Source organism: Mytilus trossulus, chromosome 12, assembly GCF_036588685.1.
Source record: "Mytilus trossulus isolate FHL-02 chromosome 12, PNRI_Mtr1.1.1.hap1, whole genome shotgun sequence".
Classification (NCBI taxonomy): Eukaryota; Metazoa; Mollusca; class Bivalvia; order Mytilida; family Mytilidae; genus Mytilus; species Mytilus trossulus.
Window position 1 is genome coordinate 52,938,588 of NC_086384.1, and position 18,274 is coordinate 52,956,861.

The 18,274-nt window shown below is 32.0% G+C and overlaps 1 protein-coding gene across 2 annotated transcripts; it reads left to right on the forward strand.

Moving 5' to 3' along the window:
• The first annotated feature begins 178 nt into the window (after positions 1–178).
• LOC134692839 (selenocysteine lyase-like) lies at positions 179–17,972 on the forward strand. Of its 2 annotated transcripts, XM_063553434.1 has the most exons (13): positions 179–207; positions 4,176–4,285; positions 5,038–5,109; positions 5,640–5,668; positions 10,982–11,150; positions 11,699–11,826; positions 12,618–12,776; positions 13,340–13,449; positions 14,437–14,473; positions 15,172–15,259; positions 15,452–15,547; positions 16,010–16,079; positions 16,815–17,972. In XM_063553434.1, exons 1-13 carry the CDS (start codon positions 191–193, stop codon positions 16,975–16,977), a joined length of 1,248 nt encoding a protein of 415 aa, XP_063409504.1. In that variant the 5' UTR covers positions 179–190; the 3' UTR covers positions 16,978–17,972. The 2 variants fall into 2 exon arrangements, with proteins under 2 accessions (XP_063409504.1, XP_063409503.1); XM_063553433.1 differs by lacking the exon at positions 15,172–15,259 and having other exon boundaries at positions 15,448–15,547.
• The last annotated feature ends 302 nt before the right edge of the window (positions 17,973–18,274 follow it).

The window sequence follows — 18,274 nt, forward strand, 5'->3', positions numbered from 1 at the left end:
AGAAATTTATAACTCATATCCTTGATTCAATATAGAATTTACAAAAAAAAATATACTGATCATAAGAATATCAGTTTTCACTACTTACAAATATATATTTTTATTCTTCCTAAAACATAATATCCTTTACGGGTCTGAATCGATCTTTTAGATTCACCGTTGACAATTTTTCGGAATTCCTCGGACTGAAATGGCAGACGAAAAGAAGTATATTTTTTTTTAATTATATGTGAGCTCTTGACATCACTTGGTGTCCGACGCATTGTATGACGTCCGTTGTCTCAAACTTGTAAAAAATCTTCTCCTCTGAAATACTGTTGCCATGTGGGAAATGATGCAAATTGCAATGAACCTTACATGAAATTTTATTACATTCACTAAACATGCTAAAGTCTAGTAAAGATTGTCTGAAGACAGTAAAGTTTAAACATATTTATTCATAGTGGATTGGGAAACTTGTTATTGCAGCTTATAATTTGAGGAATGTGCTACCTTAAATACCAGCTTTATACGAAGACTATGTCCTATATATTGATTGATTATTGATTGCTCAACGTCCAGTGGCAAAGATTTCAAGGGTATCGGGATCGTTCGCCCTGATTACATGTTCGCCCTAGGTTCGTTCGCACTGAGTTTGTTCGCCCTGGTGTTCCGTTCGCCCTGAGTTCGTTCGCCCTATTCTCATTAATGATATGTATATGTTACATTAATGACAGAAATGCATATTCATATTTAAATTTATGTTTATCTATTAAAAGCTGAATACAGAATATTAATTAAATAAAATTCGTGGCTGCATTGTTACACTTTATTTTATAAATACTTTTAATTACTGTTGATTGAATTTTGATTGCTGATTAGGTATAATTTGAAATCTTTGATATCACCTGAGACTACTATAACACAGAGATTGGTCACTCTCGATTTCCCTATTAAACCGGCTACACTCAAAAAAGCTAGCTGCGTTAATTTAACGTAGTTTCGTATTTTACCGTTAGCAGACGACATGTAATTGTTCAATTAAAAACTGAGACTACTATAACACATGTGCAATGCTGTCATTATTATGCCTATTATTATATGAATATTATTATGATTATCCTACTTTAGTGATTATTCAGACTACAAAGAGTACATATTAGAGAAATGTATAAGATTATTTCTGACAGTTCGTGGTCATTCAACTGCCCGTCAAATTAAGCTCCAAATGGAACAAAAGACAACTGTAAAAGCCAAACCATTACGACAAGTACTCAAAGACCTATCAAACCGAGTGCATTAGCAAATGAACAATGAGTAAATTAAAATTTGAAACCATATTTGCTGTATATTTAAGATTTAGTAAAATGTTATTATCCAGCAAATATATTGTTCATATTTAGGTATTTGATTATTAATAAAAAAAAAAAGTATATAAGACTAACATGATTTGCAAAATGATGTAATACATGTTGATTAAGTGTGCATGCATGAGTTATAGTAGTCTCAGATATCACTGATTGTTATATGAATTGCCTTTGATGGATTAATAATGAAAATAAAAATTTTCTCAAATAAAATAGTCAGCTTGGATGGGTAAAAACACTAATGAACAAATTTTTAGACATGAAAGGGAAATTATTTTCGCAGCTTGGCTTCATTGATCTCAATGTGTTTTGACAAATTTGTTAACTTTGAACACTTTTATGTTACTGTTTTTGTATAACTTTAGTGCTTCTTATGTATAACTTTATTTAATTGATTAAATCATGTGTGTATGTGTGTAAATGTAAAGTAAAATGATGTGTGATAGTGGCTTTGTATGTTTTAGTGCTCTTTAATATACATGTACCGTAAGATTACAACTTAGTTTGATATATTTGGTATATATGATTGTGATGGTGAATAACAAGTGATCAATGTACAGCAGTCTGACTGTGTTTTTGGTATATGTTTTACTAAAAGTAATTCAATTTAGTGCTTTCAAATATTCGTTTAGGACAAGAACTTATAACCTAGTAGCAGCTAGCTGTATACAACACAATACATCGTAAATATTCGGCGAAATTGTAGACTGACTTCAACATATTCAATTAAATACACACAACACAACACTGTAATAAAAAATAAAAATCAGGGCGAACATACCCAGGGCGAACAGGTATCAGGGCGAACCGTCTCAGGGCGAAACGGAACTAGGGCGAACAGTAACTAGGGCGAACCGAAATCAGGGCGGACGGACCCGGATTCGATTTCAAGCATATTGTCCTCAATCATACATATATATATAGTTTTTGTCAAAAATAAAATAATCAGTTCGGAAGAAAATATTTTGGGAACAATCGTTCTGAATTTTAGCTTCAACAAGCACGAGGGGGTTTGGTAATTTTCTAATAGAAATATTAATAATTATGACGTCTTGAAGGCTATTAAATTTTTGTTCTTTTGACACATGCGAGTGCTGCCTTGTATAAGCATTAGCTGGCTATTTATCTAAATCTTCAAGGGTGTCTTTTACGTGCAAAAGATCATATGGCTCTCTCTTAACAAGTCACTGGTCTACCATTTATCATTTTTCTGACTGACCATGCTGACTATCATCTTTTCTCAAGACCATACTCTCAAATAGTGTCAAGAAAGAGCTGAAAATTCAGTTTTTTTTAATTTTCACTTCAGAGCTGGGATAAAAGCAGGAACCTGTGTGTTAATTGTCGGATGCCCTAACCACTACACCACGGCTCAGTAATATCTTCCCTTGACTTCAGTCATGTCAGGATAATTTATATCAAAAAGAGATGTGGTATGATTGCCAATGAGACAACTATCCACAAAAGACCAAAATGACACAAACATTAACAATTATAGGTCACCATACAGCCTTCAACAAAGAGCAAAGCCCATACCGCGTATAGTCAGCTATAAAAGGCCCTGATAAGACAATGTAAACAATTCAAGCGAGAAATATAATGGCCTTATTTATGTAAAAAAATGAAAGAAAAACAAATATGTAACACATAAACAAAAGACAACCACTGAATTACAGGCTCCTGACTTGGGACAGGCACATACATAAATAATGTGGCGGAGTTAAACATGTTAGCAGGATCCCAACCCTCCCCTAACCTGGGACACTTGTATAACAGTACAACATAAGAACGAACTATGAAAATCAGTTGAAAAAGGCTTAACTCATCAGATAGACAAAAATAAAAGTGGATAATACAGTTATAGATATATATTATTATAGCTACGTACGATTTTGCAGTTAGATATGGGGTATCTAGTTTTAAATTCATATCATGGGAATTGATCAATCAGTTCTGCCTTATAGTCCAAATATTTATAACGTCTTGAAAGGCTGTTATAAGGCTTCAAAACAAAAAGTATAATAACCTTTCAAGACGTCATAATTATTATGTTGTGTGCTGGTTAGGGCTGCTGTTTCTGAAAATAGCAGTTAGGGATCAGAAGTTATCGAAAGGTGGGGCCACTGACTGCCTCAGACATGTAAGAGGGGGGATGTTCCAACAACTCTTCATTGATAGCCTATATAATCAACCAATATTTACCCACAAAAAAAGGGGGGATATAAATCCACCTATGAATAGAATGAAGGAGGTCAAATGCAGTTTTTTCTAAAACTAAACCACTTAAAGAAAATCTGGCATGGGTATAAATGATGATTCTATCTCCTTAAATTTCTAAAAATTTCTGACAGCTCTATTAGAGTTGTTGCCCCTGATATTTGTATTTTTTCGGAAATTTTGATTTTTATATGCCAATTTATAGGATGTTCAAAATGTTCAAAATGTATTATGGTTTACTGTCGTTCATCCATCCGTGTTTCCATCTGTTGTTCTGTCCAACCATCTTCAAAATTTTGGACATCAACTCATAAACTCTTGAACCAATTTGCAAATTGCATGAAACTTAAGTAAATTGTTTATATCTATTGATTTTTGTGTCTGAGTTACGAGGGTAGAAATGGCCTTCACCATCAGGCGTGAAACTGTCATTTTTTGGCTGCTGTTAGCATCAAATTGGTTAAACTTTTACTGTAATTTGTCTTAAAAAAGTGAAAAATACATTTTAATAACTAAAAGCTGCAATGCACTTGTCTTCAAAGAGAAAATAAAGAATAGATACATGTATATATATCCATTTATAAATTAGTTCTGTTTTTATTCTATTTAAAGGGTTTATTTGGATTACAATGCCACAACACCACTTGAATCAGAAGTTATTGGAGCCATTACAAACAGTCTGACTGAAGCATGGGGGAATCCAAGTAGTTCTCATGATGCTGGTAAGATTTTTTATACTCTGTAGATTTATTGATATTCTTTGGATTTTAATTTTCGTGGATTTCGTAGGTATAGGAGAACAATGAAGTTAAATGATCAACTTATTACTAATTTTCTAAAGGAATGTTTGCTGACTTTGCCAAAACCACATATTTAATATCAACCAAATGTGAGTTTTTCTGAACCCACTAAAATAAATGAATCAACAGTAGTTTATTTTACTTAAAAGTTTATTGGAGCATGGGAGAAACCCAGTAGTTCTAATAATGTTTGTAGGAGATAGTTATTACCCTTCAGGTGACTTTAGGATGAGAAAATTCAAGTGGATCTCATAATGATGAACAGATTTATAGTTTTAACATAATAACCCTACTTGCATGACTTGTGAGAGTATTCTGACCAAAGTATTTGAAAATCAAAGTTGTTTTTATAATGCTTATGATATTTAGTTTGATTTTATAATAACCTTCATTAAGATAAATTTAACTGACAATGGCTGAAGCATTCAATTGTTCTGATGATGATGATTCGTGAAGGAGTATTTTGACAAAAGTGTAGATCTTGAGATGATGATTACACCAAGATTACTATTGAGCTTAAATAGGCTGTCTTCATACAGGTAAAGTTAGGTTTATGGATATAAGAAGATGTGATATGAGTGTCAATGAGACAAGCAAACCGTTATAGGTCAAAGTACGGTCTTCTACATACATTTTAAGAATTGCATAGCTAATATTTCATTTTTTTATTTCAGGGATTAAAGCCAAGAAAGTGATAGATGAAGCAAGGTACAATGTAGCTAACATGATAGGGGCTAAATCATCAGGTATTATATATATATATTGACATTAAACTGTATGGTGTTACTTTGACATTTAAAATTTAAAAAAAAAGCTATTGACAGAAATGAGTACCTTAATTTTCATATCTTCATCATTCCTAAAGAAAACTCATAGTGACATAAATCTACATTTTACATTCTTTTTACAAAAAGATTTAAAAAAACCCATTGCATATTATTTTTCGACTGTAATACATATATGTTTGTCTTCATAGCAAAAGTCTTATATATATAATCTTAAATACTTTATCTATTATTAAACCAATCAGATTTTGTCAAAAGGAAATTATTCAAGGGTTTATAAGACATAATCCTGTGAAAGAATTGACAACTTTTGAGTTGTGTCTTGCGCAATGTCAATAGTTTCTTTCCCCTAGTAGAAATAAGGAGGATGGTGTATAATGATCTGATGTATATAGTGTATTTTTCCTTTAAAATGTTATTTCTTTATACTTTTGCAATTTTGATTGCAGAAGGGGAGATAACTATGAAACTGTTAATTCATTTTTTTCCAGATATCATTTTTACATCTGGTGGAACAGAGGTAAGAATAAAGAATAACAAATATTTCATCTTAATTGTAAGCATAGCAATGGATGGAACAAATGGAAAGTTACTGTTGGGTTCTTGATTTGGAATTGGTCCTTTTAAAATGTCTAGCTACATGCATTAAAAAGTGTCATATTTTCCTGACATTACCCGAAAAATGTCATTCACCTGATGTAATGTTGAAATAGGCACACTAGTGTTTTTTGCAACCTTTTTATAAGCAACAAATAAAATAAAGTATGCAAAGGATGCCTCCAGGTGCAGGAATTTCTCACTGCATTGAAGACCTGTTGGTGACCTTCTGCTGTTGAATTTTCTATGGTCGGGTTGTTGTTTACACATTCCCCATTTCCATTCTCAATTTTAAATGATAGTTATATAAACAGCACACTTCTAACTGCTAACACTGAATAAAACATATATGGAGCACTAAGACAGAATATAAAAAATAATTCACTTGAACAGACATCAGTCAATTGTTTTGAAGTTGTTTTTGATGAATAACTATATATCTAAAAAAGCAATAAATGATCATTTTTTTTTCCAGAAAATATTTTAAATGATTATAAAATAAGGAATGATTAAGATAATGATTAAAAATTATTAATAAAAAGACAAAATCAAAGTATGATTGTGCCCATGACCATGGTTTTTTTCAGCTATTCATCCAAAAGCTTGGAAAGTTAGAAAAGTTAAATATACCATTTATTTAATATAACAAGAAGATGTGGTATGATTGCCAACGAGAAAACTTTCCACGATAGACAAAATTGACACAGAAATTAATAACTATACGTCACTGTATGTCCTTCAACATACCGAAAAGTCATAATGTTCATCTTATGAATTTACTTGAAAAAATATTAAACTACATGAACTTGATGATGCTTGACAAAAAGTACACAAATTTCAAATATACTGTCCATTTTATTGAAAATGCATAAAATATGAGCTAGTTGAAGGATATGACATGATTTTTTTTATGTTAAAAGTTATTCTGTCAAATCATCACACAATTACCACCAAAACAATTAATACATGTATCTTTTATGTTTTACTAGAAGACACCCGCGAAATTGCGGGCATATACAGCTTGTGAACTGTTGTAGGATGATTTTTTGTAAAACATATTATAGATATAGGAAGATGTGGTGTGAGTGCCAATGAGACAACTCTCCATTCAAATAACAATTTAAAAAGTAAACCATTATAGGTTAAAGTACGGCCTTCAACACGGATCCTTGGCTCACACGTACGTACCGAATAACATAAAAGGTATCTAAAGCCCTCTCTCTTTTTCCAAAGTCCGATATTTGTTTCATTTCTGTTAAATTCAATTATATTCGTGTTTCTGGCCTACGACCAGAATTATTTTTCTCCTTTGCTACACTGCTTCTTTTGGTAAAAGTCAAATCAAATTAAAAATTTGCACCGTTTCAAACATAAAATAAATGTAACTGCATGCTTATATATAAAGACCATTATTATAGTCTAAAAAATATGCTTCTTTGACAATCCATCAGACTGACTGCTTTTTTTGGAACCTTTTTAACATGCCAATGGTAGGATTTTAATCATATATACATAAATGACAAATACCGACTAAGGCTAATATGAGGGGTTGTCGGAGGGGTCCTGATCCTGAAATCCCGAGATGCAGAATCTTAAGAAATTCATATCCCGAAATCGAAAAATATATTCCCGAATCCCGTAAGGATCAATCCCCAAATTCCGAGCTTAAAAACACCCGATCCCGACGCCCTGAAAATGGTCCTGCCTCCCTCTTATCTCTACCTTACTTTCGTTTTTGCCAAATCACTATTTTCCCTTTTAACAATTAATTGTTATGCTCCAATTATGGGCATTATGTTTTCTAGTCCGTGCATCCGTGCGTTCGTTCGTCAGGTCGTACGTCCTTTCGTCTTGTCTGTCTGTCCCACTTCAGGTAAAAGTTTTTGGTCGAGGTAGTCTTAAATGAAGTTGAGCATGTTTTGCTTATTTTAATATATATGCAAGTGGTATGACCCCTTAAATAGTAAACGATTGAAAGAAAACAGTGGACAGAATACAGAGAGTCTCTATATATTAAAGAAACTGACAGTAAACAAAATCAGGGACTTTCTATACTAACATATACATTCCCTGACAGAATACAGAGAGTCTCTATAATATATTAAAGTAGTATAATCGTAGTTTACATGTAGATAAACGCGAAAAATATTTGTCCACTCTAAAGAGATATAATAGTTGTGATTCTTGCGATCTAAACACCACGATATGGAGAACGCTCTACGATTGGTTATACTTGTGTCACATGTTTTACGGCTTATTTTAATATATATGCAACTGGTATGACCCCTTAAATAGTAAACATTTTAAATAAAAAAAGTAGACAGAATACAGAGAGTCTCCACATATTAAAGAAGTGTAATCGTAGTAGATAAACGCGAAAAATAATTGTCCTCTCTAAGGAGGTAAAATAGTTGTGGTTCTTGCGATCTTAACACCATTTTATGGAGAACGCTCTGATTGGCTTATCTATTTTTATTTTTGTTATCTATCATACGATTGGTTGTGTTTGTGCATGTTTCAAACCGGAAGTCTTATCTATGACTGAAAGTCAGTCTGATGACGGAATCATATCCGGACTCTTTTTTTGTCGTTTTTCTCCCAAAATAACTCAATCTGAATAATCATAAGAATGGATGACAAATGCGAGTATGCATGTTACCTAAAGGACAAAAATGCATGATGATTGATTTATTGCGGAAGGAAGAGAAGCGACACCAAAAACCAGGTCTTCTCGTTTAATAGTATAGATGATTTAGGGAAATAACATGATAATACAGACAGCAGTGAAGTATGCCTATCATGACATGTCTAATGACTATCCAGGGGGAGATAATCTCTAAGTATTTTATGTTTTAGGGAACCAACATGATAATACAGACAGCAGTGAAGTATGCCTATCATGACATGTCTAATGACTATCCAGGGGGAGATAATCTCTAAGTATTTTATGTTTTAGGGACACTACATGATAATACAGACAGCAGTGAAGTATGTCTATCATGACATGTCTAATGGCTATCCAGGGGGAGATAATCTCTTAAGTATTTTATGTTTTAGGGAAACTACATGATAATACAGACAGCAGTGAAGTATGCCTATCATGACATGTCTAATGACTATCCAGGGGGAGATAACCTCTAAGTTATTTATGTTTTAGGGAAATAACATAATACAGACAGCAGTGAAGTATGTCTATCATGACATGTCTAATGGCTATCCAGGGGGAGATAATCTCTCAGTATTTTATGTTTTAGGGAAACAACATGATAATACAGACAGCAGTGAAGTATGTCTATCATAACATGTATAACGGCTACCCAGGGGGAGATAAGTATTTTATGTTTTAGGGAAATATTATGATAATACAGACAGCAGTGAAGTATGTCTATCATGACATGTCTAATGGCTTCCCAGGGGAGATAATCTCTAAGTATTTTATGTTTTAGGGAAATAACATGATAATACAGACAGCAGTGAAGTATGTCTATCATAACATGTATAACGGCTACCCAGGGGGAGATAATCTCTAAGTATTTTATGTTTTAGGGAAATAACATGATAATACAGACAGCAGTGAAGTATGTCTATCATGACATGTCTAACGGCTACCCAGGGGGAGATAATCTCTAAGTATTTTATGTTTTAGGTAAATAACATGATATTACAGACAGCAGTGAAGTATGCCTATCAAGACATGTCTAATGGCTACCCAGGGGGAGATAATCTCTAAGTATTTTATGTTTTAGGTAAATAACATGATATTACAGACAGCAGTGAAGTATGTCTATCATGACATGTCTAATGGCTACTCAGGGGGAGATAATATCTAAGTATTTTATGTTTTAGGGAACCAACATGATAATACAGACAGCTGTGAAGTATGCCTATCATGACATGTCTAAGGCTACCCAGGGGGAGATAATCTCTAAGTATTTATATGTTTTAGAGAACCAACATGATAATACAGACAGCAGTGAAGTATGTCTATCATGACATGTCTAATGGCTACTCAGGGGGAGATAATCTCTAAGTATTTTATGTTTTAGGGAACCAACATGATAATACAGACAGCTGTGAAGTATGCCTATCATGACATGTCTAATGGCTACTCAGGGGGAGATAATCTCTAAGTATTTTATGTTTTAGGTAAATAACATGATAATACAGACAGCAGTGAAGTATGTCTATCATGACATGTCTAATGGCTATCCAGGGGGAGATAATCTCTTAAGTATTTTATGTTTTAGGGAAACTACATGATAATACAGACAGCAGTGAAGTATGCCTATCATGACATGTCTAATGACTATCCAGGGGGAGATAACCTCTAAGTTATTTATGTTTTAGGGAAATAACATAATACAGACAGCAGTGAAGTATGTCTATCATGACATGTCTAATGGCTATCCAGGGGGAGATAATCTCTCAGTATTTTATGTTTTAGGGAAACAACATGATAATACAGACAGCAGTGAAGTATGTCTATCATAACATGTATAACGGCTACCCAGGGGGAGATAAGTATTTTATGTTTTAGGGAAATATTATGATAATACAGACAGCAGTGAAGTATGTCTATCATGACATGTCTAATGGCTTCCCAGGGGAGATAATCTCTAAGTATTTTATGTTTTAGGGAAATAACATGATAATACAGACAGCAGTGAAGTATGTCTATCATAACATGTATAACGGCTACCCAGGGGGAGATAATCTCTAAGTATTTTATGTTTTAGGGAAATAACATGATAATACAGACAGCAGTGAAGTATGTCTATCATGACATGTCTAACGGCTACCCAGGGGGAGATAATCTCTAAGTATTTTATGTTTTAGGTAAATAACATGATATTACAGACAGCAGTGAAGTATGCCTATCAAGACATGTCTAATGGCTACCCAGGGGGAGATAATCTCTAAGTATTTTATGTTTTAGGGAAATAACATGATAATACAGACAGCAGTGAAGTATGTCTATTATGACATGTCTAATGGCTATCCAGGGGGAGATAATCTCTAAGTATTTTATGTTTTAGGGAAATAACATGATAATACAGACAGCAGTGAAGTATGCCTATCATGACATGTCTAATGGCTGCCCAGGGGGAGATAATCTATAAGTATTTTATGTTTTAGGGAAATAACATGATAATACAGACAGCAGTGAAGTATGCCTATCATGACATGTCTAATGGCTGCCCAGGGGGAGATAATCTATAAGTATTTTATGTTTTAGGGAAATAACATGATAATACAGACCGCAGTGAAATATGCCTATCATGATTTGTCTAATGGCTACCCAGGGGGAGATAATCGGGACAAACTTCCGCACTTTATTACATCTAATCTAGAACATGACTCGGTGAAACTGGTACTAGAACATCTTGCAGAAGAAGGAACAGCAAGTAAATTTACTAAGTAGTTCTATTAAATATAAATCTTAGAAAGGCATGTTAAAGAGAAAAATGCTACTTGGAAAGGTAATCATCCTAAATTGTTTATGTTTCAATCAAAATGGAAAGCCTTTTCATGATTTTGAAATTCAAATCTGAAACTAATTTCCAATGTGCATTAGATAACTGGCTCACCTCATTCATACTGTGGATTCCTTTATGTTGGTCGATTGAGGAAAATTTGCATTTTCATGGATATTTGAATATGTGGTTTTGGCAATCTGTGCATACAAAGCTTTTAGAAAAATTTGTGTTATTCTTTGAACATTTAAATTCTTGGTTCACCTATTCTCACCAATACCATGAAAATATGTATTCAATTAATAATAATGAATCTACAGTGGATTGCCTTTAATTTAATTGGTGGAGAAACATTGACCTTTCTTTCAATTTTGTACAAGCTTACAAAGTTAATTCTTATGAATGAGGTTAATTTAAAATTCCATTAAACTATATGAGTTAGTTTGTGAATGATGTTATGTTAATTAATGTTATTTCAGGTGTTACATTTGTACCTGCTTCTAGTAAAACAGGACAGGTAGATGTAGACGACGTGTTATCAGCAATCAGACCTTCCACATGCATGATTACTGTTATGATGGCTAACAATGAAACAGGTGTAATTCAGGTATACATAATCATTTGGTTATACAGTATATAATAAATGTAAGAAGATGTGGTTTGACACAACTCTGCATCCAAGTCACAATTTGTAAAAGTAACCATAATAGGTCAAGGTACAACTTTAAATACAGAGACTTGGTTCAGTCTGAAAAGCAATATATTTTAGATATACTAAACATTCTTTATTTTTGCCCTGGCAGATACATTTGTATTTGTAAGAACTCATCTAACAATAAAGAAAATGATTGAACTGGTTGTGCTTACATGTTCTATTCTTATGTCTTCCCTTACTAGAAAAACTCTTTGACTGTAGTCTCATTTTGATGTCATTTGAATGTTTTATGGACAAACTGGATCCCTGCATCCTTCATCCTTGAACTGGGACTATGAAAAAAAAGATGTGGTATGATTGCCATTGAGACAACTATCCACCAATGTTCAAATGAAGTCAATGTAAGCAGATATAGGCAATAGTACAAACTTGAACTTTGAAAAAATCCATATCGTATAGAAGACCATAAAAGGCTTTGACATGTAAAATTTGAAACAACTCAATTGAGAAAACTAGTGGTCTAATTTATACAAGAACACTTTAGGAAAAACTAATAAGGCAAACAAGAAAGAACCAAAGACAACCACTGAACAACACTAAATGCGGATAAAAAAAATTATAGACTTGGTTCAGTTTAATTCTGTGATCATATGTGAACTTTTTAATTCTATATTTATACTAAGGTTGTGTCTTTATTTCTCCGTATTATAAGGATGAGGGCATTTGTATCTCTCATTTTTCAGCCAATAAAACTGATATCAGAAAAGTTAAGACAAATCAACCAATCAAGGAAGAGTTTACCTAAGATATTACTCCACACTGATGCAGCCCAGGCTATAGGGAAAATAGAAGTGGATGTGGAGGATTTAGGGGTGGATTATTTAACTGTTGTTGGACATAAGGTAGGTTTATTATGTACAGTGTTCATGCTTAACCATAAGTCCTAAGACAATTGCTTGTAAAATTGCCTTTCGGGCTTATAAAATTCTACTCTACAGGCCAACAGAATCCAACCAAAATTTTCAAGAATTTAAGCTTAAGCATGAGATTAAGGGTTAATAATTGAAGAAGTGTTAATCTAACCATTTCTTAACACTAGGATTATTCTGTTTGAAGCAAACCCAGTAGATTGAAATTTGGCATGCCTGTATTTTTTCTATCACATCTACTGTCCAAAGTCATAAAAATTATTCTTGTAATGATGTTCTAAAATCTTTATTTATAGCTAGAAAAACAATATTTAGATACTTACCAAAAACAAGAGACAATTCCTATAACAGAATAGAATGTTTTAACAGAATTAAAAAAGAAACTGTATTAAAACAATGCATAAAATTGCAATTAAACATTGACATACATGTTTTAAGGTTGGGGTGTTGTATGGGGTGGAGAAAAAAAGTTTTTTTTTTCCTTATTTTATAATTGTAATAGAAAGTAAGAGTATATTTTTCACATGTTTTCTTAGTTTTATGGTCCAAGGATAGGAGCCATATATGTTAGAAACCTTGGTAATAAAGACGTTCCATTATACCCAATGTTATATGGAGGTGGGCAAGAGAGAAATTATAGACCTGGGTTAGTAAACGCCATACTATCATAATCAATGAAAAGAAAAGTTTATTAAAACATCACAAACAAATTTAAAATAGTAGATTATAATAGAATGTGTATATGCATTGGAAATACCATTTACTACTTTACTGAGTCCAGTGAATTAAAGTTTAATTAATTTCAGGTTAACCAAGAATACTCTTTATAAACTAACAAAAAGATAAAAAAGGGATATTCTTGATTGGTTAGAAACTAAACTGACAATGATTCAATTTCAAGAAACAAAATGTCTGATTCAATTTCAAGAAACAAAATGTCTGATTCAATTTCAAGAAACAAAATGTCTGATTCAATTTCAAGAAACAAAATGTCTGATTCAATTTCAAGAAACAAAATGTCTGATTCAATTTCAAGAAACAAAATGTCTGATTCAATTTCAAGAAACCAAATGTCTGATTCAATTTCAAGAAACAAAATGTCTGATTGTTTAAGTTTGGCACAGGAAAAAGACATATAATGACATAATGGTAAGTGCTAGAGAACTTCATTCTAAAAGGGAATGTTTATACCATTATAACAAAAAGAGAATGTTTACCATAAGATATAGGTTTAACAACTCGTTAATTTCAATAGTGATGACTAACTCCCAACAGGTTCATTTATTATCATCAGTATGTTGAAATCACATGTATTCACTTTAAATTTGACTTACTAGGATTGTCAGTTTCCCTACAAAAGATATGTGGCACTCGAGTCTTCCTCCTCAAATAAAAAGTGGCCGCCACTTAAAAGCACAATAGAAAGTAGTGTTAAACATCAATCAATCAATCATTTATTATTTATCTGATTTTCATATACAAATCAATTCAGTTACTGCTCTCAATATGACAAAATGTTATTGTTAATATCATTGCTGCTTTCATGACAATAAATAGAAATTTGTATGATTTTTCTTTCTCAAAAAGTGAGAAATGTATGTATAATAAAAACAATCATATTTTATTTTTTCAGAACAGAAAACACAGTAATGATAGCTGGATTGGGAAAGGTAAGTTTTCATTTAAATGTAGCATTGTCACGTAACAGAAATTTTACTAATTTTCTGAAGTTGGGTTTCAACTTTTTAAGCTGTATGTAAGGATACCGAAACTAACATTCACAAGAATTCCTCAGATACAATTTTTAGGCCAGATGTAGTGTAATAAATCTATCACTGCAGCAGCATATTATAATTATATTGCACAAAATTTATTACTTTTTCTATGGTGTAAAAATTGAGGTGATACCTAACACCTTTTCTGAAATTAATTTGGCTCATTTAATATTCATAAAATTTTGACAAAATATTTACTTTGACACTTTGACAATAATATAAAAAAAAAAATTCCACAAAACTGAACCAGGCACATTATTGAAAAAGAATGGTTGGATATATAGCAGTTTGACAAACACTGCTTTGATCATTGAGAAGCTTTATATTTTCTTACCAATAGAACATGATTAAAAGGTTCAGTTGATATTACAGAGTTATCTCCCTGTAGTGTTATGTACCACATTAAGTTCAATTATGATAACATTAATATAACAGATTTTATCCAAACTTCGTCTCTATACATTAATAACAAATACATAATTATTTACATCGGCTTTGTGGTTCTCTGTGTGTGATATGTGATGAAGAACATATCATTTATTCAAGACTAACTAATTTTTTCCACAATGTAAAAAGATATAACTATTTTCTAGGCAGCTGAGCTTGTAGTAAAGAATATCATTTGTTACAAGAACCATTTGTCTTCAGTCAGGGATTACTTGGAGATCAAATTACAGGCAAGTTCAGTTAAATGTTTGATTTGTGATCAAAGAACTGCAAAAAAACCGACATGTTCCTTAAACATACTGGTAAAGAAAAAGGAACAACCAAACAAAATGCCCAAAATAAGAAAAATTCATAAGTTTGGATAAAACAAAGAACAAATACTAGATAGTTTTGTTTCAGAAATTCATTTCTATTTGATTCAGGAAGCCTTCAAAGATAGGATCCGTGTGAATGGTAAATTTGCCACCAGTGAAAGACTACCAAATACTTGTAATGTATCGATTCTGAGTGACAAATTACAGGGTGAGTTATATACAGAGAAGGCTTTAATTTTTGTTGCGATCAATTTTCTTCAGGGTTCTTGATTTCATGTTTAAGAAGATTTTTAACAACTAAAGAAATTTGATATTTTGTTGAGCTCTTTAACTTAAAATTCACCTATCCTCATAAAAAGGTAACAGGATTGATAGTATTTCCTAAGGTACAAGTCTTTGTCAAAAATTTGCATGAAACATTTGTTGGAGGACATTTTGTAGCTGCTGTGAGTCAACAATTCTCAAAACTAAAGAGATTTAATTTGTGAACAAGGGAGATAAGTAAATATTACAAGTTATCTTCTCCTTGAACCATGCTGTACAAACAGACATTTTGTTTCAGTAAAAATAAATAACAAATATGGAGATGTATAAATGTAAAACAAAGTTAAGCTTCACAAAAATGCACTCAACAATAATTTGATATTGATTTCACAATTTTTAATTTTAGGTCATAAAGTTTTATCTAACTGTAGAATTCTACAAGCCAGTATTGGGGCTGCTTGTCATTCACAAAATAGGTATAATTCATTATCACTATTTATGTGTATTCAAAAGTAATTTTTATTGGCTGGAAAATTATCTTGATTCAATTAATAAAAGCATATTATTTAAACTCACATCATTTTTAACAGACTTAATAGATACAGGAAGATGTGGTATGAGTACCAATGATAAAACTCTCTTTCCAAGTAATGATTTATAAAAATAAACCATTATAGGTCAAGGTACGGCCTTCAACACAAATTACTAGTGTAAAACCATTCAAACGTATAAAAAAACGGTCTAGTCTATATAAAAACTAGAAACACTAATGAACCACATAAACAGACGACAACCACTTAAAAATCGAGATAACTTATTTCAGGGACAAATGTGTCAATTTATCTCACATTGCACAGACAGCTTTCACATATGGGTCTTATATTACCATATTGTTAGACCATTCCTTACCATGTATTAAACAATGTTGACTTGCACTAATGAAAGTAGCTTACTGTGTTCTTGAAAATGAATTTAAAGATTTGATCAGATTCATTGACAGCTACACAATCCAATAAAGGTACAAAATTGTCAGATCTGAACTGTTATAAACAGAAGAATAAATCATGTGCATAACTCTGTTTCTTTTTAAAAAGACTTGATATATATATCATTTTTGTATTGAAATTGTCTATATATACCGTACACACTACTTTAAATTTTTATCTTAACCTGTGCTATTTTTAATCCTGTGATATCTTGTTTAATTGCAGACCATCACCTATTCTGTTAGCAATAGGGGTTCCTGAATCAGTTGCCAGAAATGCATTGAGGTTGTCAGTGGGCAGAGAAACTACTAAAGATGACATTGACTGTGTGATACAGGACTTGATACAAGCTGTCAATCAATTAGAAAATCATACAACAGAGACTTGATTATAAAATTATTTTAAAGTGGATTTTATTGAATAATTTTAAGCTTATTCCATTAAACCTGCTTAAACTCTTAAAATTCCAACACTTCAATGAATACAATTGAGAATGGAAATGTGGAAATTTAAAAGAAACAAAAACCAGACCAAAGTGTAGACTACAGCCAAAGTCCACCAATGGGTCTTCAACGCAGCAATCAGAGGTGGTCCTCAGCTGGCCCCTAATAAAATTGTGTACTAGTCCAGTGAAAATTGAAGTCCCACTAAATGTCAAAACATATAAATGAACTGAAATAAAAAAAAAAAACATACAAGACTAAGTTTAGACTAAGATTGCTTTATTTATAAAAATCAGTTTTGTAATTGTAACAACTTTTAAAATATTTAAGTATTTTGTCAAGTAGCAAATATAAGGAGTTTTGGGAAGATTCACCTATTATATAATAATCATTTATTGCGAGTGCATATTTTTCTTGAAAGACGTGCATATCAGTGATTGGTGAATATTAAGAGAATTACTCAGATTGACATAAAAGAACAGTCCTTATTTGGCTGTGAGAAGAGGACACTCTAGTCAATGTAAAAAAATAGGGAAGGAAGATAATGAAGAGATAATAAACCTCATAAGTAAAAAAAGGGTTGATAATGCCATTGCAACAAACCTTCAAGATGGGAAAACTGTACATGTATTAAAAGCACTGTTTATATGATATACCACTATTGGGTATTTTAGAGCATATCAAAAAATTGTTAGCTTGCCAAGCCTGTATCCTTTCCTGTTTATTTTTGTGGGTTTTGTTTTACGGTTTGCTTTGATTGATGATCATTCCAAAGCTTTCTGCAAAATGTTGAAAATGTTTTCTGTGATGATTCATTATGTGCTGTGTGGATAACCTGTAAGTTGCCATATGAATATTGATAAGAAATCTTGATTATTGCTCTCTATGTTATTTATGTCAGGAATGTATAAGTTTTTGTAATAAATCATATTAAAATCAATATTCTCAGTTTTTTTGAAAAAAATTGTAATAAGTGTTGATTGAGCTTCCTGTATAATGCTCTATTTTCCTTGTTATAGGAGTGCTGACATCTTAATGGATCAAAATATTTACTTTCATATAAACTTCTCAAAATGGCCTACTTAAAAAGCCTCAGGAATCCTCTGAGCATACTTTGAGCTTCCTTAAGCTTGCAATTCCTTGATGATGTACTGTGAATTCTGTTATTTTTCGTGGAATTCAATTTTCGTGTATTGATGAAAGCTTTAATTTTCATGTTATTAGAATTCAAGGTTTTATTTA

Excerpts from the sequence above, each read along its gene's own strand:
- LOC134692839 (XM_063553434.1), top strand. Across the intron at positions 4,286-5,037 it reads AAGTAGTTCTCATGATGCTG|GGATTAAAGCCAAGAAAGTG; the intron begins GTAAGATTTTTT and ends TTTTTATTTCAG. Across the intron at positions 14,474-15,171 it reads TGATAGCTGGATTGGGAAAG|GCAGCTGAGCTTGTAGTAAA; the intron begins GTAAGTTTTCAT and ends ACTATTTTCTAG.